Here is a 21,533-nt window from a genome sequence, read left to right on the forward strand (position 1 = left end):
ATGTTGTTCTTATGAGAGTTGCCTTGGTCATGGTGTCTGTTCCCAGCAGTAAAACCCTAACTAAGACAGCCATATATTGTATTTTTTTTTTTGTATATGACTTCTTTTGCTTGACATAATAGTGTTGCATGTAGCCCATTTTGTGTCATGTGTCAATATTTCATTTTGTGTATGTGCTCACACATGCATGTGCGTGCACAGCTGCTATGAAGACTTGAGCCCCTTAGCTTACAATGGAATTGTAGACTAAAAGAAAAGCTGTGCGGAGGTGGGGCATGCCTATCTTTGCCCTGGGATGGCAGAGTCAAGTGGATCTTTGTGAGTTCAAAGCCAGGCTGGTCTACAGAGATAGTTCCAGGACAGCCAAGGTAACACAGAGAAACCTTGTCTCAAAACAAACTAACAAAAAAACCAATAAATAAGCCAGGCAGTGGTGGCACATGCTTTTAATCCCAGCACTTGGGAGGCAGAAGCAGGCAGGTTTCTGAGTTTGAGGCCAGCCTGGTCTACAGAGTGAGTTCCAGGACAACCAGGGCTACACAGAGAAAACCTGTCTCAAAAAACCAAAAATTAAAAAACCAACCAAACAAACAAAAAAACCCCGCAAAAAACAAAAAACAACTAAGGAACCAACCAACCCACAAAAACAAACAAACAAAAAGCCAAACCTACTGCAAGGTGGAAAATATCACAAGTCACATATGCATTTAATGGGTCTGGCTTTCCAAGCATTAGAACTTAGGCCAACCTGCTTTAAATGTACTGACATCAGCAGGAGCAAATCCTCCGACACATAAGCCCACCCAGCAAGTGGTGACCCCGGGGTCAGAGTGTGGGAGGGCGGCAGGGCACTCACTGTCACTGCCCAGCATCTTGCAAGGGTAGCAGTGGGCCTGGGAAAGAGATCAGAGTTCCAGGTACAGGTTCTACTGAATGTCATAAAGCCAAATAAATCACCAAATCATACACCGGGGGACTGGATGTCTACTTCTCTGCAATAACTGCCTAAAAGTGTACTTGCTGAATTACAAGGTAAATACATGTCTCATTTTTCTAACAAATTGCCAAACAGTTCTTTCAGCTTGGCTCACATGCTCACCCACGACGCAGAACCCTGTTCCCCAGCTTCCTCTCAGAGCTGACAGTAGCCACTGGAGCAAGTAAAACAGAATCTCACCGAGGCCGAGATGACCACGTCCCCATCATTTAAAGGTTGCCTGCCTTTATATGCCTAGCAGCTCAGAGCTCCCTTGGAGACACAGCTCTCTCTCTCTCTCTCTCTCTCTCCCTCCCTCCCTCTCTCTCTTCCTCCCTCCCTCCATCCCTTCCTTCCTTTTTTGTCTAAGCTCTTCAAATTAGTTTTTTTTCATTGCTGACTCATTTATCAGTAATATAAAAAAAAATGTAGGTTTTTTGTTTTGTTTTAATTTTTGGTTTTTCGAGACAGGGTTTCTCTGTGTAGCCCTGGTTGTCCTGGAACTCACTCTGTAGAACAGGCTCGCCTTGAACTCAGAAATCTGCCTGCTTCTGCCTCCCAAGTGCTGGGCTAAGAGTCGTGTGCCACCACTGCCCAGCAAAAATGTAGTTTTTATGTAATTGCTTGTAACCTTCTTGACAGGGCTCAGCCCGCTAGCCCCAGATGAAGCACCCTGGCATTTGAGAACAGGAGAAGCAGGAAGGTTCCTCTGACTTTTCTCTTGACCTTCTTTCTCCCCTGAAGCAGGCCGTCCAACAGCTCTCTGACTTCCCATGAAGTGGGTCACAAGGTGACCTCAGACACACACACTCTACTTCAGAGTTTTGGAATTAGGGACATGAGCTTCCATGGTTGGTTTTTTCATCTTTTCCATAACATCAGATATAGCCAGACTAACAAGTATTAGGAAATACCGCATTGTGATTTGAATTTCTGTTTTCACTGTGTGTGTGTGTGTGTGTGTGTGTGTGTGTATGACTGTATGCTCTGTATATGTGGAGCATGTGTGAGCGTGTATGTGTGACTGTGTATGTGTGCTTTGTATATGTGTGCAGGTACAACTGTGTTTGTATGTAACTATATGCTTTGTACATGTGTGCAGGTAAGTGTGTGTGTGTGCACGTGCGCGTGTGTGGCTGTATATTTGTGCTTTGTATATATGTGTGGAGGTGCTGAGTATATGTGTGTGAGACTATATGTGTGCCTTGTATATATGTGTTGCAGGTGCCGGGTGTGTGTGTGTGTGTGTGCACTGAGCACCTGTGTACACCTGAGGCTGACTCCGGACGTCTTTATTGCTCTTCCCTGTGGTCACTGAAGCAGGGATAAGGGTTATCTCCATTTTTCTGCATTGAGCACCCAGCTCTTGCGACGGTAGTTATGGGAACCACTGTCCTTCTGCGTGTTTCCTGCTTCGTCGTCTTTCATCGTTACACATCAGTGCTTTGGACCTGACAATTTTACTTTAGGTTTTTTGCTTTCATGGGCTTTTCCGTGAGTAATTAGCATCTTCTTCCTTCAGCCTGGAGAACTCAGTTTTTGCGTTTCTTTAGGGAAAACCTCCTGGTAACACTCCTTCTCAGCTTGGAGCTAATTTTACAGTTTGCCTTTATTTTTCATTTTTGTTTATTTTGGAGGATTTTAGCTACAGATGTGTGGCACCACGTTTGGCTTACAATGTCCTTTTGAATTCTGTTACATCTTCAAAACAAGAAACATTCAGTAGGGTGTGTAGAAAAGATTCAGGGAATATGATTTGAAAAAAAGAAACCAAAGGAAAAACTGGAAGAAGATGATTTGTTATTCTCAATGTAAAAAGAAATACCTCTTCAAGGGTTTTAACTACATAAGGCAGGACTGTCTTGGTGTGAGCAGTTCCCTCAGAGTTCTAATAACATGAAAAACATGGCCAATGGTATGGAACTTGAAAGGAGCCAACAGTATGGACCATGGAAACCCTCTAGACATACGATAGCAAGTTCCAAACAGAAAATCACAATCATTTTGGGAATGAAAGGGCAAGAGTGACTAGTATAGAAACTGAAACAGAGCAGAGAGATTCAGAAGGTGCGTGCGCGCGCGCACACACACACACACACACACACACACACCAGGCAGGTAAGAGACAAAGATTGATACATACACGATTTCACATATCAAACTAGACCTCATCTTAATCGGGTGACTTAAGGACTTTGAGTTTTACAGATTGTATAAAGTTCACCTGAAAAAAAGTAGATGGAAACTTGTTTTGTGTGTGTGTGTGTGTGTGTGTGTGTGTGTAAGAGAGAGAGAGAGAGAGAGAGAGAGAGAGAGAGAGAGAGAGAGAGAGAGAGAGAGAGAAAGTAGGGGGAGGGAGGGAGAGAGAGAGAGGGAGAGAGAGGGGGGGAGAGAGCCTTGTTCTTTCAAAAATATGATGTCTACTTGCTAATGCCTTGTTATGATTTTTTATTGTGTGGACAATTGTTCCTAGGGTTCAATGGGCACAGAATTGTATGACTGCAGAAGATTATGTCACGGTAATGCTAATACCAGGAAACTAGATTTGTACCTCTCAGCTTCCAATAGATGTCCTTTAGGTTAGCACACTATTCAGTGTTCCCGGTAGAGGGCGCTAGAGTAGCGGGCTAGAAAGACTGCAGTGACTCCTCTATTAAAACGGGGTGGTGCCCAATAAACCCATAACGATGGAAAATGTGGCTAAGCTGAGATGTATGTGATGCACCTAACATGGAACAGCTAACCTAGCCTAACCTGCCTTCACTGTGCTCAGGACATCAGCCTGTACTCGGGCAAAACCCATCAAACACAGTCCTCATTGGCCGAGTATTCAGCCCTGCCAAGGGAAGGGACAGAACAGTTGCGCAAATGTACTTTTGTACGATTATAAGGCCAGAAAATCATAAACTATGAACCGACTTGTCAGTAGTTCTGTCTGCACTCTTGCTCTCCGTGCCTCTGTCTGCGGGGTCGGTTTTGTGGCCGTGAGGACGTTTGATGGAGTTCTCAGCTCCAACCGTATCCCATAATGTGGGGTTTCCCCAGTCACCCTATCACTTGAGCCTGATATCTGGGCTTCCCGAATACATGCCTGAGCTCTAAAAGATTCTGCCTGCCTGGAACCCAGTGGACGGACTCCTCTGAACGGCATGTTTTTCTGCGGACCCTGTTAACTCTGCTGGTCCGCTGCATTTGTCTGCACTGTGAAGGTTTGTCTCCTGCCTGCCTGGGGTGGACAACCCGGCCTAGCTCATGCAAATCACCTCCCTGCTATGTGAGGCTAGTTCAGGTCTCCAAGATCTGAGCATCCTTGGGGGCTGGGCGGCGGGCACTTTTGGCTCTGTCTTTCCTTGGGTATTCAGGGTGCTTCCGTAATTTCCTAATATACTGTGGTCATTTGTTCTCCTTACTTCCGTGTCCTTAGGTTACACTCACCTTTCAGACTGCTGCTTTGGATGCTTTGATGCATTGCTGCATTCCCACTTATAGAGAGGAGTTTATATATAAACGTAGTGCCGGTGAGTCAGTTTTCTGCTGTTCTTTGTTGTTGTTGTTTTTTGTTTTTCCTGCCTAGTTTTGACCTAGAGGGTCTGAAACTGGGTTGGGCCACCACTTCTCAAAGGAAGTGCACATACCCTTTGCTTTACTAGCTAGACTGTCAAGAGTGTAGCTCACTGTGTCATCAGACTTGAGAGGAAGCAAGGATCCTAAGGTCCCCACTGAAGAGGTCTGCGTCCTCCGTCCAGTGGGGCAGCATGTCAAGTTATTGAATGTGTGACAATGAGATTTTTGGGAAAAAGCAATGATGTAGCAATGATGTAAACCTGAAGCCTCAGTGACAATCACAAAAATGTGGCTAAACTGAATTAATGTGCCATGGCTTTGAACTTCTGTGGTTTTTATTTATTGAAATCTTTAAGACCTGAGATTTCACAAGTTTATGATAGCCTTGTGGTCCTAACAATAGAAACTGCACATGTGACCACAGTAGTGGTCTTACAAGTTAAGGCACTCCAGAAAAGCTAGAGGCAGGGGCTATTTTGACCACTCGTTGAGAAACCATGTGTTGGTGGCATCAAATGAGCTTCTATAAGAAAAGTTAAGGCTGGAGAGATGGCTCTGTGGTTAAGAGCACTGACTGCTCTTCCGAAGGTCCTGAGTTCAAATCCCAGCAACATGGTGGCTCATAGCCATCTGTATGAGATCTGACACCCTCTTCTGGTGTGTCTGAAGACAGCTACAGTGTACTTAGATATAATAAATAAATCAATCTTTACGCCAGGTGGTGGTGGCGCATGCCTTTAATCCCAGCACTTGGGAGGCAGAGGTAGGCGGATTTCTGAGTTCGAGGTCAGCCTGGTCTACAGAGTGAGTTCCAGGACAGCCAGGGCTACACAGAGAAACCTGTCTCGGAAAAAAAAACAAAACAAAAAAACAACAAACAAACAAAAAACAAAAAAAAGAAAGAAAGAAAAGTTAAGACTTTATTTTTAAAAAAATCAGAATAAGTTATTTCTCCATCGGTGAAATGAGCCAATTCAAGCCAGATTAGATGATATTAAATGTGGGTTTATTGGGAAGTTGCTTTTGGGCAGGTGAGTTCTCAGGCCCCAAGGGAGGAGGCCAGAGGTGTCACAATGAGGAGAGAGAGAGAGAGAGAGGAGATGAAGAGAGAAAGCGTGAGGGGCTGGGGTGGAGGGCAAGTGTCTGGATTATGTAGGGAAGAGCCTCTGGGCTGGAGAGTTCAGAGTTGGGGGCAGGGTATGCCGCATAGGGACTGAGGGATGCCGGGAGAACCTGGAGGCCAGGGCGGCTTTGGTACGTAAACTATGCGCCTCAGTCCCGGAACCACTCACAGGGTAGGCAAATGGTTCATGTAACTCTTTATTGTATGAACAGTCGTCATCTGATGCTTCATCCAAGAGTTAAGGCTGTTTGTCCTTGGCTGTGGACTTCTGTGTGGCAATGTCTTCCTGTGTCCCCGATCATTTTAGACCTGCTAGAAATGGAGAAGTGATTTCAGATAGTCCTTTTTCTTTCTAGTAGGAAGGTGAATGAAACCTGTTTCTCAAAAAACAAAACAAAACGAACAAAAAAAAACCCCCAAAAAACTAATTTTTAAAGCTAAGTGGTATTAAGAAATTAAAACTAGAGAGCAACGAATCTGGAAAAACAAAAATGAAAACGCAGTATTTTGTAAGTATCTAGGAAAACAAAGTCGGTAATTTAATGAAGGATCCTTGAATACTTCTGCGTGGACAGGAGAGGGGCTCCCAAGCCCCCACTCCTAGCTGAGGGCTGTTGGCGGAGGCAGGGGGTAGGAGGAGTCATTTTGAGGGTGTGGCCAGTGGTGGGTTGCCCCACCCCCACGCACAGGTGGGCGGCACTAACTGGACTCGGTGGATGAGAGGGTGTGTGGAGAGGATGGGGAGACTGGGGGGAGGGGCGAGGAGGATAAGATAAAAGATGTAGTTTATATGTTTGAAGCTCTTGAACAATGAACTTTACAAACACAGATCTGAAAGGTGCAATTATAGCATTTCAGGCATATATGTCCTTTTTAAAGAGAGTTTCGGTCAGATATTAAGAAACAGGAAAACGGGCAGGACCCACCCAGCCTTCTCATCTCAATGGCGGCAGCAGCGGATTTGGCCCGCGCTGGCCAATGTTTCTGTTTGGAAACCAGTTGTACAAAGTGGAACCCAAAGTGTACCCCGGGGGCAAAGGAAACCGTGTGGGGTGTCTCAGAGAACAATTCTGTGGCTCCTTCCCCATTCTTCAGCTCCCACAAGGAACAGCTCGAAGGACACTGAGTCAGCCGCCTGTAGGGACAGGCTGGGACTTGCCAGGTGACAGGATGCACTTGGTCACAGGATGCACTCTTTCCTGGAACTCCCTGGGTTTCTGGTGTATTCTTAGGTCACCGCACCCAGTGTGAGTGAGGAGCACCGCAAGAGCGAGCACTCTGGGAGCCTAGGGGGGGAGGTAGGAAGGCGTGGCTGTGATGTCTCACTGTGGCAGCGGCGGACCCTGTTAGGAGGAGGTTTCTACAGCAAATGAAAAAACATTTTTTTTAAATAGTAAGAAAAGAACTGGGAAGGGACGGAAATGCAGGCTTTTCTACCTGGAGGCATTTAAAATATACTTTGAAAGTGGAGTGGTTTCTTCAGAGGGCGGAGACCACATCCACCTGCGAATCCATTTCACAGTCCCGCGGGCACCTGGCTCGCTCGCTCGCTCTCTCGCTCATTTCATTGTAATTGGGGAAGGATATTGATGACAGCAACAGAACAGATGCCATGCTTTGGAGGGTCTTCAGTGGTGACATCGCCAATATCCCCTGTCACTCTGCTGTGTCTAAATCAGGAAAGTCATCTCGACAGAGTGTGTGGAGTGACCCCAGTCATCCTCAAGTGTTTGTACTTGAGCACACGAAGGACAGAGGGCAACCTTGGGGGTCCTTTCTCAGGCCCTGTCTCAGGCTGTGTTTTGGGTCAGGGGCTCTCACTGGCTTTGAATTTACCAAATAAGCTAGGCTAGGCGGGCAGCAAGCCTGGGAGGTGCTTGTCCCCACCTCCCTGGTGCTGGAGTACAAACGTCCTCCCTTGTCCTGCTGTTTTTATTATGGGTTCTGATGGCTGAGCTCCTGCTTGCGATGCGCGCGCTCTCACCATCGCCTCTTGTGCATGTGCGCGTGTTTATGTGTGTGTGGGGGGGGAGGGGTGCACGGGGCCAGAGCACACGTGTAGAGCACACATGTAGGAGTGGGCTATTTCTACCATGCAGGTTCCAAGGATGGAGCTCAAGGTCCTCAGCTTGGCACCTACTGAGCCACCTCCCTGTCCTTCAAGAGTAATTATAGGCCGGGCGGCATTGGTGGTGGCGTGGTGGCGGCCGCTGGCGGAGCCCACATGCCTTTAATCCCAGCACTTGGGAGGCAGAGGCAGGCAGATTTCTGAGTTCAAGGCCAGCCTGGTCTACAGAGTGAGTTGCAGGACAGCCAGGGCTACACAGAGAAACCCTGTCTCAAACAAACAAACAAAAAGAGTAATTTTAAACAATTTGAATCCTGGGAGCCCCAGAATCCCTCCAATACATTTTTCTAGGGATATCTGTAGGGATTTGCTGGGAAAGACAGTTATCCGCAGGCTGGGCTTCAGGCTTCTGACTGGCCCACATCCACCGGAATGTCAGTTAGGTGTCCCGTATTAACTTCAGGATAACCTGGCCGTGCAGTGCGGGCTGCTAAGCTGCTCCCCCTGGCCTCCTGAGTCAGCATGGCCCCTCTGAACGGAGAAGCATTTGAACACAACTCTCAGAAAGATGCCGGCCTGCCTGGGTCCGAGCACGTGCGCAGTATATAAGCTCTGCAGAACAAAGCAATAGCTCTGACTGATGGCAGCCAAGAAGAAACTTTTGGGTGGCCTCTAAGTCGACAACAAGCAGAAACAGTTTGTAGTGTGTCACCTGCCCAAAGTGCGAGGTTCTCACCTTCCCCAGTGGCTATCCACAGCCTGGCTCCTGGGGTAGCCTCAGCCCCACTATCATCCTGATTTGTTTGAGTGGATTTATACCTTGGGCCATAGAACCCCTCACACCCTCTCATTGGAATCTGACAAGAGAAATCAGTTCTCATGGTCCGCGGGTCTGACATTTTGGAAAACATTTAAGATATTAAAACATCCTGATTATGTAGCTTAATAAGTATATTTCCTGTATCGAATGGCAGCATGGATTCGGTTTTGAACTGGTTTAGACTTATTCCTTACAGGTTTGAACTGTTGCCTTTGCCAATAAACTGGTGAAGGAGGAGCACAGCCCGAGGAGTCACCACTGAGCCGTCCTCCCGGAGAAATGTGGCAGGACCTGAGCGCGTGGAAACTGGGACCTGAGCGCGTGGAAACTGGGACCGCTCGCAGAGCGGCACAAGGGCAGAGGGCCGCTGGTCTTTATGAACAACAGCGACAACCCACGAGGGCTGGAAGAGGGCTCAGTGGGGGAAAGGGCTTGTCGCGAGCGATGCGCAAGCCAGATGACCCAGACTCGAGCCTCAGAACCCGCATGAAGTTGTCTAATTCTACACGTACAGTGCTACAGCACACACAGCCGCCCAACATCAAATACACACACACAAAATAGATTTCAAAAAAGCAAACGAGTGGAAGAAAAGCCCACAAAAATCTCCATATTCAATTTGGCTATCTTTGGAATTCTTCATTAAGGTTTTCGGGAAATACAAAGCTTGAACACAACCGTCTACATCCACCGCAGAAAGGAATCAGGTAAGTGGTTAGCACACAAACATAATGATCTTTTTCATTTTTAAAAATATAAATAACAAAAATGTTCAGGGGTTTTACAGTTTTCTTAACTTGTGTGTGTGTGTGTCTTTTTAAGGCTTTGTGTTGCAGACTGGGACTTGTGCCCCAGTATCAGGGTGCACTGCCCACCGGCAAGGAAGGCCGCTGTGGATACATTCCTGAGGGTGCCTCGCACTCATCTCCACCGCCTCTGTCTGGGGAAACCTGCATCAGACACCCTCCATCAGGTCGCAGGTCGCCGTCCTTCCTTCCGCAGCGTGGGAAGGCCCCAGCGGCGCCCGTGAAAGGCGAGAGAACCTGCTGGTCTTGTCCCTTCACTCGGGAAGCCCCCAGTAATCCACAACTCAAACCGCGGTTTCTGGTGAAATGTCTCTCAGGCTAGAGTGTTGAGAGTGGCATCTTCTGCTCGGGTCTTTCGGGAGAGGTTAAAGAGGAGAGGTCAGCGTTGGGAAAATGCTACCCAATCCAGAGCCCCCGCCAGGGGCCGCGTGGCCGGCGAGGGCTGGGGGCAGGGGGATGGCCCCCGCCTTGGGCCTGAAGTCCGAGGGCAGCGACTCCAGCAGGCACCTGACCTGCTCCAGGCCCAGCTTTATCTTGTCGTCCAGCTTCCGCTGCTCGATGAGGAGTGTGGACTTCATTCTCACGAAGTGCTGGTACTCCTGCAGCTGCTCGGCCGACAGGTAGTTGGCCAGGATCTCCAGCACCACGCGCTCCCTGCGGTCCAGGTTCTCCTTCAGCTCGCGGGCGTCCTCGTGCTGGCCAGCCAGAACCTTCCTCTTCTCGTTCAGAGAACTCTGCCAGGGTACAAGGAACACGTAAGGCAGCCGTAACACGGGGAGGAGACGCCTGCCTCTCTTGGGACCGCAAACCACGGCCCTACTCAACGGTGCTAAGGATGGATGTGAGCATGTATATAAATTATTATTATTTATTTACTATCCTTATGTTATGGTGGTTAAATGGCTGTGGCAACAACCTGCCCTTTTTAGGCCTGCACTTACTGCGTCAGTCCTCAAGTTCTCTGAGTACTTTGTGTCCCCTTGGGGATGTGTGATAGATTCTCTGCGCCTCTCCATCTGCTCAGTCAGAAACTCTGCAGGGGACTGGAGAGATGGTGCCCTGGCTCAGAGCACAGACTGACTGTTCTTCCAGAGCACCTGAGTTTGATTGCTAGCACCCACATAGCAGTAACAATGGCCTCTAACTCCAGTACCAGGACAACGCATGCCCTTTTCTAGCCTCTTCTGGTAATGCACACGGGGCACACATAACATATATACAGGCAAAATACCCATACATATAAAATAAAAATAAATAAGCTAAAAAATGGGTTTTAAAACCTCTGCAGGCAAGGCTCTGAAATCTGTGCTTTAATAGGACCTCCTGGTGATTAAAAAAATAACTCAAACCCCCCCCCCCGCCCCCAAACAATCGCAAAAACAAGTGCAGCCATCTTGAGGACCCGCCTCCCAATCTGTAACAATGGGAATATAGTCCATATAGTCCTCATCTTTAACAAAGATACCCCTGCCATCCCAGGCTTCTTCTTTGCTGCTACTCATGAATAAAACTCTCAAAAGGATGCTGATGTGGTACTTTAGCGGCTCCTACACCAGCCCAGGGCTAAGCTGCTTGCCTCTGCAGTGCTCATCGGCTTTCTAGAACTACTTCCTGTGTCCCTGCATCCAACATGCTGACACAGTGTAAACGCCACAGTGAGTACTTTTAAAAAAATTTTAAATCTAATAGTTTTCAGACCTTTCAGGCCAAAGTGAGTGAGCAAATATAAACTGGAATTCAGTCTTGAAGCGCAGTGACTGACACATCTCTGGTACAAATGACCTGACCTAGGATCGCTAAAGGCTCATGAGACTCTGCCTTGAGATGGGGGCTCGCTATGTAGCCCTGGCTGGCCTGGAATGCCAGGTAGACCAGGCCGGGCTTGAATTCAGCAATCTGCCTGCCTCGGCCTCTCCAAGGGATTAAAGGTGTGTGTGCCACCACCACCACCACCACCATGCCCAGGCAGCTCTTAAGATTTCTATAATGATGCCTAGGAAATAAGAAGTTGACGGTGACTTTTATCAATAACCCCACTCTCGCACTTCTTTCCCTCATTCCGCCTGAGGCTTGAATTAAACACGCCAAGTCTGACTCACCACAGCCTGAGCTCCTAGCACTGTGGCATCAAAGCTGCACACACTTCTCGCTGTGTCCCAGGTCAAACAGTGCAGGTCTGAGGCCTGTGGCCATTCCTCATCCCTCCTGTCCTCTCCCCCACGACCAGCCTCGGCACAGAGTCGCTGGATCTGATACAGAGCGGATCAGCCGTCCTCCTCCTACTGGGGTTTTTAGTTTCTTAGAGAGGGTGAGCACTAATGCAGGATTCCGGACGCTGCCCATGAAGCGCGAAGCCCAGCGTCTGTCACACTGGCCCTGTCTCTCCAGGGGCCGGCAGTGCAGTCATGCCGGCGCACCCGCCCGCCCGCCCGCGGCCAGGCCCATCGCACTGGTTCCCGGAGCTCTTATCTTACCCCAGTGGCTCTGTGCTCCTTGAATGTCAAACATGTTTCTATCTCTGTGAGGAAGAGAGCAGCTGGGTCCTGTGCGGGCATCTGCCCTGAGTGTCCTCCCTGAGTCCTGCCTAGAAGATGCTCTCTCAACTCACAGCCACTGCCACCTGGGAGGGGCGACTGCGTCTGACGAGTCCTCTATGGACAGCGCACACAGCGGTAACATGCCAGGCCACGTACCCTTTCTTCTTTACTGGCGTCTTCCCCAAGGCCACTGAGGACGTTCTCCACCCGGGCGAGGCGTCCAGACAGGGACAGCAGCAGGTTGACCACCTTGTCCAGGTCCCCGATGAACATCTTGTATTTGTCGAACTCGTTGGGCTTGCAGAGCTCTCGGATCAGCGCCTCCACCTCCTCCCCCAGGGCGTTGTTGAGCCTGATGTCCAGGAGCAGGCTCCCCTTCGCTTCCTGGAGGCTCTCCAGCTTGTGGGACAGGCTCCCGATGAGCTCAGCCTAGAAGGACGAGAGACCAGGCAGGATGAGCCCCAGCTGTGTCTGTGGGGTGGGCGGACGGGCGGGCGCTCCCGGCCCAGCACCTCCCGGCCCAGCACACCCCAGCCCAGCACATCCCAGCCCAGCACCTCCCGGCACGCCTTGCCTTCAAGGCTCAGCTTTTAAAGCTCCTCAGCTCTGTGAGGACCATGACTCAAATCAGAACCATTTCTTTTTTTGCCTTTCCCTGAATGTCTACAACTGCCCTTCTTTGGGCCTATTCAGTGTTCCCCAGCCCACACCCGACTGCACGGACTAGTCATATGTATGTCATATGTATGCACTGTGTGTGATGGTGCATACAGCTCTGCCTGTCCAACTGGGTTGTTAACTTGTCATTCAATGTCCTTTCATTCTTACTGGGCACAATACCACGAGCAAGCAGGGAGGGGCAGGGTGTGCATCCTCCTCTACAGAGCGGCCGTGGCCCCGGAGTGGAGGGACTTGCCCACAGTCTGAGAGCCCAGCTGCACTAGCTGGCCTCGGGCGGTTCCTATGAGCTACAGGCTCTGCCTCATCAGCCTGCCACACACGGTGGGGTGCGGGGGAGACTCAGGGAGGTGCCCACCTAAGGCCATGCATCACCAGATGGGCTCTCCTCACATGATCATCACAAACACTGACGGCAGACAGACTCTGTATCAGAAAGCCTTTTAACTAAATCCAGACCTGCTTACCGCGACTATGTAATTTAAGTCCCTAATTATGAATTTCTGAGCTAACAAAAGGCAGCTACACAAACACAGCCTGTGTATTTTGTTGTTTATTAAAGCTGGGGGGTGGGGGGCGGTCTTGCTTTACAGTCCAGGTTTGCTCAGCGGAGACTGTAGGCAGCTCCAGCTGGGAACTTTCTCCTGCCTCTGCCTGGTGAGTGCTGGGATTATAGGCATGCAATCCTCTGTCCAGCCTTGGAGAACAAGGGACTGGAGATGGGGGAAGGAAAGCTGCTACCACTGTTCCGCTCTGACCCCATCACGGTCAGGAAGGCACTCTCGAGATAAGGGAAGTGTTCTGTACGACCTGCGCTCTGGAAGCCAGGACTTCACAGGTTCCCGTGCCCTTGAAATGTCTATGCTCTGGCTGGAGCAGTGACATCCTGTGGTCCGTTCAACTTTCCTGATCCCCGAGGGAGGCTGCAGGCGGCTTAACTGACAAGCTGCCCTTCTGGGGGAAGCTGTGCAGTGTCTAAGCATTCCCTCAGTCCAGGACTTGGGGGACAAGAATGGGCGGAACAAGTAATCAGGGTTAATGATGTTTTCTTTCTTTCTTTCTTTCCTTCCTTCCTTCCTTTCTTTCTTCCTTTCCTTCCTTCCTTTCTTTCTTCCTTTCCTTCCTTCCTTTCTTTTTGGTTTGTTTGGATTTGGTTTTTTCGAGACAGGGTTTCTCTGTGTAGCCCTGGCTGTCCTGGAACTCACTCTGTAGACCAGGCTGGCCTTGAACTCAGAAATCCGCCTGCCTCTGCCTCCCAGAGTGCTGGGATTACAGGTGTGCGCCACCACCGCCCGGCTCCATGATGTTTGCTATTACCCCACACCAAAGCATCCTCCACTGGCAGTAATCACTGTGGTTGAACACAGCAGTCTACACTACAAAGGCCGACTAGTGCAGAGCTTGGGTGAGTCTGTGCCTATGATGAGAGGAGCCGCAGACAACACGGGGTGGGAAGCAGCCTCCCCGTGCGTGCACAGCAATGGCCGCCAGCTAGGAGCCGCCAGCCCTGGTCTTTTTTAACCTTGCAGCTGTAGCTGCCAGGCTGGACACTCTAAACATTAGCAGGCAGAACTGTTCTCAGCCAGGCACGCGAACTCCTGGCACTTGGAGGAAGTAGGGAAGGATGGCTGCGAGTTCAAGGCCAAGGCCGGGAACATAGTGAGCTCCAGGCAAGCTGTGGCCACACAGCAAGCCCTTTGCTGAGGTCTGACTCAGGGTGGTCAAGATGGCCCAGCAGGCGGGGAGGCCTGGATAAGCCTTACTAATGCCCCATCCCCGTTCTCCTGCTGGAGCCGGCTTGCTGGCTCTCAGGCCCTGAGCAGTACACAGCTGGCCGGGAGGTAGGCAGCTTGGTGCACAGGAACTCACATGGCACTGTGGGGTCAGGGTCCATGGCTAGTGGGCTGCGTCTTTCTGTGTGAACCCAGCTCTGCTTCCTGAAGGCGTGGACACTGGCAGAGCCTGCGCGTCCTGCACTTTACAGTAAGGCGGTGCAGACAGAGCAGGCACCTCCGACAGCCCTGTCTCACCGCTACTGTGAGGACGGAAGGCAGGCTTCCGTGCCACCAAAAGCCATGCCACTGTCTTTAACGGTGGAGATCTGGGTTTGAGGATACAGTGAAGAGGGTCTGAGCAACCGTGGGCGTCAAGGGGGAAGACAGCTATGCTGCGACAAATCTTTGCTAGGAAGATTTTTTTTTTCACCAACAAAATCCAATTTTAACAGAATTCATTTAGGGCAGGAAAGGGGAAGAATATTTAACAAATTATCATTTATCCATGTACCTGCCTGTATGTATGTGTAGCACGTGTGATTATAGATGCCTTTGAAACCAGAAGAGAGAGTCAGATCCCCTAGAGCTGGAGTTACAGAGGGTTGTGAGCCACCCAATATGGTTGCAGGGACCTGAACCTGGGGCCTCTCTCTGCAGGAGCACCAAGGGCTCCTGACGGGAGCACCTCCTCAGGCTCGCCCGGGAGCTACTTAACTAGAAAGCCACTGACGTTCACCCACTGAGCTTCTCATCTGACAAAGTGCTAACTCAGGCTGTGTGAGAGGCTGTTTATGTGGGTTCTTTTTCTAAAGAGCAGAGCCCTCTGATTCCCAAGCACAGGACCCACCAAATGGGCACAGTCAGCAGTGATGCCAGGGACATGCTGGGAGGTGTTCACCAGAGCGGGGATCTGCATGGGAAGCCTTTGGTTGGAAGAAATGTGTTTCTGTAGTGGCTGTTGCAGCCTGCAGCCCAGAGCTCACCATCTTCTAACAGGATGCCTCTCAATGCTTTCCCTGTTTCTGGTGTGTGTGTGTGTGTGGGGTGGTGGTGGTGGTGGTGTGTGTGTGGTGTGTGTGTGTGGTGTGTGTGTGTGTGGCCTAGGGCAAGTACGTACAATAACTAGAATCCCGTATGCAAGTCCTCCCGGCCTCAGAGCCACCAGGGCACACATCCCACGCTCCGCTGAAGCAAGCCGCATGTGCCCGTTTGCAGAGGGCATGGCTGTGATCTAGGGAGGCTATAGGCAAAGAGGAAGAACACTCTGCCCAGCAGGCACAGCCTGGCCCAGATCCCAGGACACAGGGAGGCTGTGCAACAGGAGGTCATCCTAACACGTTAGACATGTAGGAGGACTGGAGGCTAAGGCTACATTTCAGCCCTGTGCTTCAAATCTCTTCCCGAGCACTGCAAGAGCTAGGGCTGTGTAAGGTCAACCGTACCTTTCCGTAGGCATGTCCTGACAGCTGCTGCTGCTTTCCCTGAGCAAAACTTTAAATCCCTAGTTTTGTTCTTCACATAAGCTTCACAAAAGCTACCACAGCTGCTGAGACCCTGGGGTCCGGTCCCAGCTGTGACACCTCTAATAACCCAACCTCTCCAAGCTTTCGGTCATCGTTTGCAGAACCAGAGTGACGGTGTCTTTCCTGCTCCATCCGCTCACAGACCTCTGAGAATGCTTAGGGCCATCAGATGGGACAGGTCCACGGCCCCCTCTCCCACAGTCCTTAGGGGCTGGTAGTCTCGGTCTGACAGGGGCCTTCGATCCCTGGGTGGGAGGCAGGGCAAGCGTCCCCGCCCTACCTTTTTCTCGTTGACGTCCTCCGGCTCCTCCTCCTCCTGCAGCTCCTCAGGCAGGTCTTTGATTTTGTTCAGCAGCTCGGCCTTGGCAGCAGAGACACTGTAGTAAGCAGGGCAGGTGACCAGCACACCCGCCGCCGCCTCCTTGTGGTCGCTCCTGAAACACACAGCACAAGCTCAGAGCAGCTCTTCAACACTGGCTCGCTCAGAACGTGCAAAAAGTTCTACTTAAGTTTCCCCCCAGAAATCATGACTGACAGCAGTTTATTGATAGTGACTGTGCTGGGCTCCTAAGGCCAGGCAAACCCAGGATGCAAAACTCCTGAGGGCAGTTCTGGGGATGGGATCAAGAATGTGAAACCAGCCCAGGCTACTCCATCTCAAAAGAAATTTAAAAAAAAAAAAAAAAGTGGAGGGAGAAAAGAAAATTAAAGTTTTAGAAAGGAAAACCTATGATTACACAGGGGGGTGGGAGCTCAGGGCTGTCCAAGAAAACCAGGAACTGATTTCTGGTCTCTCGTGCCATTTGTTTTTCCCACAGTGGAGGTGGTTTTCACAGTCTGGTTCATTTCTTTGTGAGGAGCCGGGGGTGGAACCTGGACCCTCAGGCATGCTCCATGCCGGTCAGAGTTGATTCACGCGATGAATGACTCATGGAAGTAAGTTCTCATGGAGAGAGATTTTAACTCTGCAGTGATATATTACCAAGCTCTGACCCTGTGATTTTACTAAAGAACAGAATGCAACATCTTCACCGACGCTCCTTGAAGCATCGTATCTGTGTGTAACCCAGTTGACTAGACAGCTGGAGAAAGCCTTCACACGCACATGTGACAGATCTATCAGCTTCTATCCAGTGTTCCTGTCCCATCTAGGCTGCTCAGGAGTCTGATGGAAGGAAGCCTCCCAATGCTATTTGCCACTGCAGGGCTATATTTACTTTCACCAGAAGGTGGCGCATGCCACCTTTCTGAAACCCTCAGGAAGGAGGACCATCGCACTACCAAATTCACCAGCGAATATAAATTCTCAAAGATAATGTTTTTCTAAGGACATCTATGGAACGACATTGGTTTTTGTGCAGCAGGTGCCAGGTAGCAACAGCATGGCCACTCATGTGCACCGTGGTGAGCTGTGCAGCGAACATTTGCTCAAACCCTGAGCCAGTCTCAGAGGGAAAAGCCCCTCTGGATACGCCGGGGCCGGTTAGCCCTGCCCTGGAGGCTCTCGGGCCCTCTGCTGGTCTTGGGACCCCCACCCCCCAAGGGCCTATCCTTGGGTCCTTGTGGTACCCAATGGGCTGCCCTGTATAGTGCAGGTGTCCAGTGATGTTGGCTACACTGTGACTCTGGAGAAGTCACCGCACCTAAGATAGCCTGGACCCCCCAAATCTGAAGTTGAAGAGACAGCAAGGAAAGGCCGTGAGCCAGATGCGCTCTGAGAAATGGCCTGCAAATGGCAAAAACTGTGCACATAGCTCTTTTCTCCCTCTCACCCAAACAAAACTGTTCCTGCTACTGGCTCAGTTATAATCAGCTGGAAGTCTCTAAACCGCAAACCTGTATTTGGGAGAATTGTTCTGTTTGTATTTCGTCTGGAAGCTACGTGCTGCTGAGTCGCAGTCTGTCAATATTATCACTAAAAACTAAAAAGGAAATGAAACCCACTCTACAGTTTTCTCCTGATAGTCCTTTAACCAAGTATGCAAGGAAATCTCAGAATAACTCAAGAAATCCATGCACTAGGAAATGCAACTGCTCACAGTTCTCCCGCTGTGGCTGGGCCCTGGGGCAGTGTCCCAAGACCAGCAGAGGGCCTGAGAGCCTGCAGGGCAGGGGCCGAGTGGTCCCCGGCGTATCCAGGAGAGCGTTTCCCACTGAGATTGGCTCAGGATTTGAGCAAATGTTCACCTCAATGCCTCCAAGTAAGTGCCCTGTAGAGTAGACACATCTATTTCTCCATGCCCCTCCCCCTTCATAAGGACGCTCCGCTTCACTCTTGTGACACCCACGTCTTCGCTCCCTTCTCAGCACTAAGCCTAGGGGAGGTCCCTGAAAGTGACCCAGGACAGGACCGACAGTCACGTGCTTGCTGAGTTAGGGACAACCACCGTGGGAGTTTCCTCTCTCCCACGCCAGGGCCTGCCTCGGTGGAGCAAGCGTTCGTCCGCCTCCGTGTCTCTGAGCTGGCTGGCGGCCCTCTCAAGGGTGCACTGTGAAGACGAGCCTTGATAATGTTTATATATGGATGTGTGACGCGCCGGAAATGACCTCTGGCTATTACTGACAGCAGTTCCGACTGCTCTCATCTTTGCTGTCGGCCATTTGTCCCACCTCCTGTGTCTCAGACTCACTGCCCTAAGGCTGGGAAGGAATGTCACTCTTTGCCAGTGACCTGTGGTAGGGACGCATCACATCCCAAACTATCATCGCCCCACAGAAAGAGTTGAGTCGCAAGGCTCTTTGGGGTGGACTTGGGGACTTACGTCTTGGCTTCACATCCAGCATGCCTGGCGGCGATGTCTAAGGCTTTCCTCTTTGCGCCACTGTCCTTCAGCAGCACATCGGCATCCCTGGGGAACAAACCCTCCATCAGGTCCATTGTTGTCTTCATTCTGGAGTCCGGATCCAAAATGTCCGCCAGAGACTTGTCTTGGTGGACAATTTCCTTGGCAAGAGCCTCTGTTCGGATATCCTCTGAGGTCTTCTGGGGCTCAGCATGGGTTTTCTTTCCTAGCTCCTGAGTTCTGTCAACGGGTTCGTGAGTGAGGTTTCGGGTCTGGCTGGGACAGGGCTGCTTGCCAGGAGGACCGCTGAGCTGAGGCTGGGCACTCACGCCGGAAGGTGTGTTGGACTCGGCTTCTGAGCCTTTGGCCAAAGTTTGGGGCGGTGTGGCAGTCGCTATCTCACCGCCTTTGGAGTGGACTGCCCCGGGCACGTGCCCTTCCCCTGTGACTGTCACCCTGGGAAGCCTGCGGGAACAGAGAGAGTTGGTTAAGGGGAGAGTCAACGGCCGATGCTGAGAATGAGGGCACAGGAGATGTGGGGGAGACACTTCCTCAGGGCTACAGCTTCCCAGTGAGGGAGTGGCTGGCACGAGGAGGCACATCTGTGGTACTCTCCTACAGCCACGGGGCCTAAAGGGCCTTCTCCTGAGCCCAGGGCTGGTCCCTGCAGACATTCACCAGGAATTGTTTTGACAAATGTTGCTCTTGGGCCCCAGAGCTTTCTGGGAGGTACAGATAGGCAGAGGGTAGCGTGGTGACTGACCTCTGTGGCATCCAGGAGATGAGACCCCACAGAGGTTGTTTTGTTTTTAAGACAGGGTTTTCTCTCTCTTCATAGCCCTGGCTGTCATGGAACTCAGAGATCCACCTGCCTCTGCCTCTCAAGTGTTTGGATTAAAGACCATGCCTGACCCTATAGAGTTTTTTTTTTTTTAAACATTTATATATACATGTATACATATATATTTCTGCATTTATTTATTTTAAATGTAGGAGTGCTCTGTCTACATGTACATCTATACTCCAGCAGAGGGTGTCAGATCCATTTTAGGGTGTCCGATCCATTTTACAGATGGTTGTGAGCCACCATGTGGTTGCTAGGAATTGAACTCAGGACCCCTGGAAGAATAGCCAGTGCTCTTAACCACTGAGCTATCTCCCCAGATCCCCGTCCTCCCATCATATCATCATATTCTATTTCTTATTTCTTTAACTGATCCAAAATTCAGTCAGACAAGAGGAACTGGGTCTTGGTTCTTTAAATTATCACTGCTCTGCACACAATAAACGCTAGCCCCGCAAGGCAAACCTTATACGAGCTGAACTTGTTTGTATAAAGAATCTCTGTCCTCAGTCTCTGCGGTGGGACCCTGGCTGTGGACAGCTGAGAGTGAAGGCTGGCCACGCCCCTCACCGGCCACGCCCCTCACCGGCCACACCCTCTCCAAAGGCTCGCCTGCCTGCCCCGCCCCAGCTGCGCTGCTCAGGCTGCTCACTCACTCAGTGCCCGCTTCCTTGACTGCTTCTGCATCCAGCAGCAGCTCACACAGGGCTTGGGGAGGCGGTGGAGGGAAGTCTTCTGCGCCATTCGCTAGAGGTTCCTGGGTCCACAGAGAAGGTGGCGGTGGCGGTGGTGGCGGTGGGGGAAGAGCATCAAAGGCGGGGCTTGAAGTAACCTTGGGGTGCAAGTCCTTCACGAACACGTCGTCCTCATAGTCCCCCCGGGGTGGCGGGGAAGCTTGAAGGGCTGACTCCGATATTCGGAGAGAGATCCTCCCCGGCGTGTCTGGGTCGGAAGTGCTGCACGAGCTCGGAAGACTCGGCTGGTTTTTACAGTGCTTCAGGTTTGCAAACTCCGGCGCCGAGGCGTCCTCGGCAAGGCCGTCCTCTCTGACGGCGTGGGCCCATTTCACCCACGGTGGAGGGGGCCGCTGAGGCAGGGACGCCCTCTTCCACAGTCCCTCCTCTAGCCCGTGGCTTCGTGGGCTGGCGGGGCCTGGGTGGGGCTGCAGATCCGTGGCCGGCTGTGACCGGTAACTGGAGGGGACGGGCGACGGCAGAGGGGAGCCGAGCGGGGCCGTGGAGGCAGCTCTGGCATCCGGGAAGGGGCCGTGCATCCCCGCCGAAAGCGGCCTGGAGCCAGGCGCTCTAAGCTGCCTCAGGTGATCTGGGGCTCCAGGAGATTCGGCAGGAGCTGAGGAGGCCACAGCGGCTTTGCAGCCCGAGCCGTTCCAGCAGGGCGCAGGGTGGTGCGTGGACGATGGCAGCTCCTTCTGGCCTCTGTCTGCGCAGCTGAGGGACCTGGAATGGGGCGCAGACGTGGGGGTCAGAGCAGGGAGCGTCAGACCCTCACCCCAGAGCTGAGCACTCTTCCTGAGCAAGCTAAACTAAGTAGCAGGCGGGCAGAGTCCCTGCACTGACCCTCCCCACAGCCCTGGCTCCTGTCATGGCTTCTGAGGACAGGCTGTAGGGTCTGCCTGGGAGGAAGGTATCACCTGAGGAGCTAAGTCAGTTCCCTCTGCAGGAGACTGATGACAGTCAGACCACAGTGCCTTAGGTGTCTACAGTCACCAAGGAAACCCACAAACCAACTCCTGATAGATGCCCTTGTTACTGAAAGTGGGGGGAGGGGAAGGGGAGGGACAGAGGGAGGTAGTGAAGGGAAGAGAAAGGGTCTACGGAATTGCTAGCCTGTGCCTGTGTTGGAACAGTTAACATGAGGATTAACAAGACAATCTCGAGCAAACCCTGCCATCCGTGACTTAGAACCTGCAGATCTGCAGCTGGCCAGGGAAGGGACCCTGGAGAGCAGACAGGCTTTTCATTTCTCTAATCTGAGGCCTGGGATGGAGCTGTGACTCTTTTCTACATCCTAGTAGC

General features: G+C 51.2%; 1 protein-coding gene across 4 annotated transcripts in view; it reads right to left on the minus strand.

The window, feature by feature from the left end:
- Window positions 1–9,164: 9,164 nt before the first annotated feature.
- Shroom3 (shroom family member 3) overlaps window positions 9,165–21,533 on the minus strand; it is a 284,818-nt gene continuing 272,449 nt past the window's right edge. For all 4 annotated transcript variants that reach the window (XM_052198634.1, XM_052198636.1, XM_052198635.1 and 1 more), the window contains 5 exons: window positions 20,154–20,954; window positions 18,633–19,118; window positions 16,151–16,304; window positions 12,051–12,323; window positions 9,165–10,091 (listed from right to left, as the gene is read on the minus strand). In XM_052198634.1, coding sequence (XP_052054594.1) covers window positions 9,723–10,091; window positions 12,051–12,323; window positions 16,151–16,304; window positions 18,633–19,118; window positions 20,154–20,954 — 2,083 coding nt within the window. In that variant the 3' untranslated portion in view covers window positions 9,165–9,722. The remainder of the gene's footprint in view (window positions 10,092–12,050; window positions 12,324–16,150; window positions 16,305–18,632; window positions 19,119–20,153; window positions 20,955–21,533) is intronic.

This window comes from Apodemus sylvaticus, chromosome 11, assembly GCF_947179515.1.
Source record: "Apodemus sylvaticus chromosome 11, mApoSyl1.1, whole genome shotgun sequence".
Taxonomy (NCBI): Eukaryota; Metazoa; Chordata; class Mammalia; order Rodentia; family Muridae; genus Apodemus; species Apodemus sylvaticus.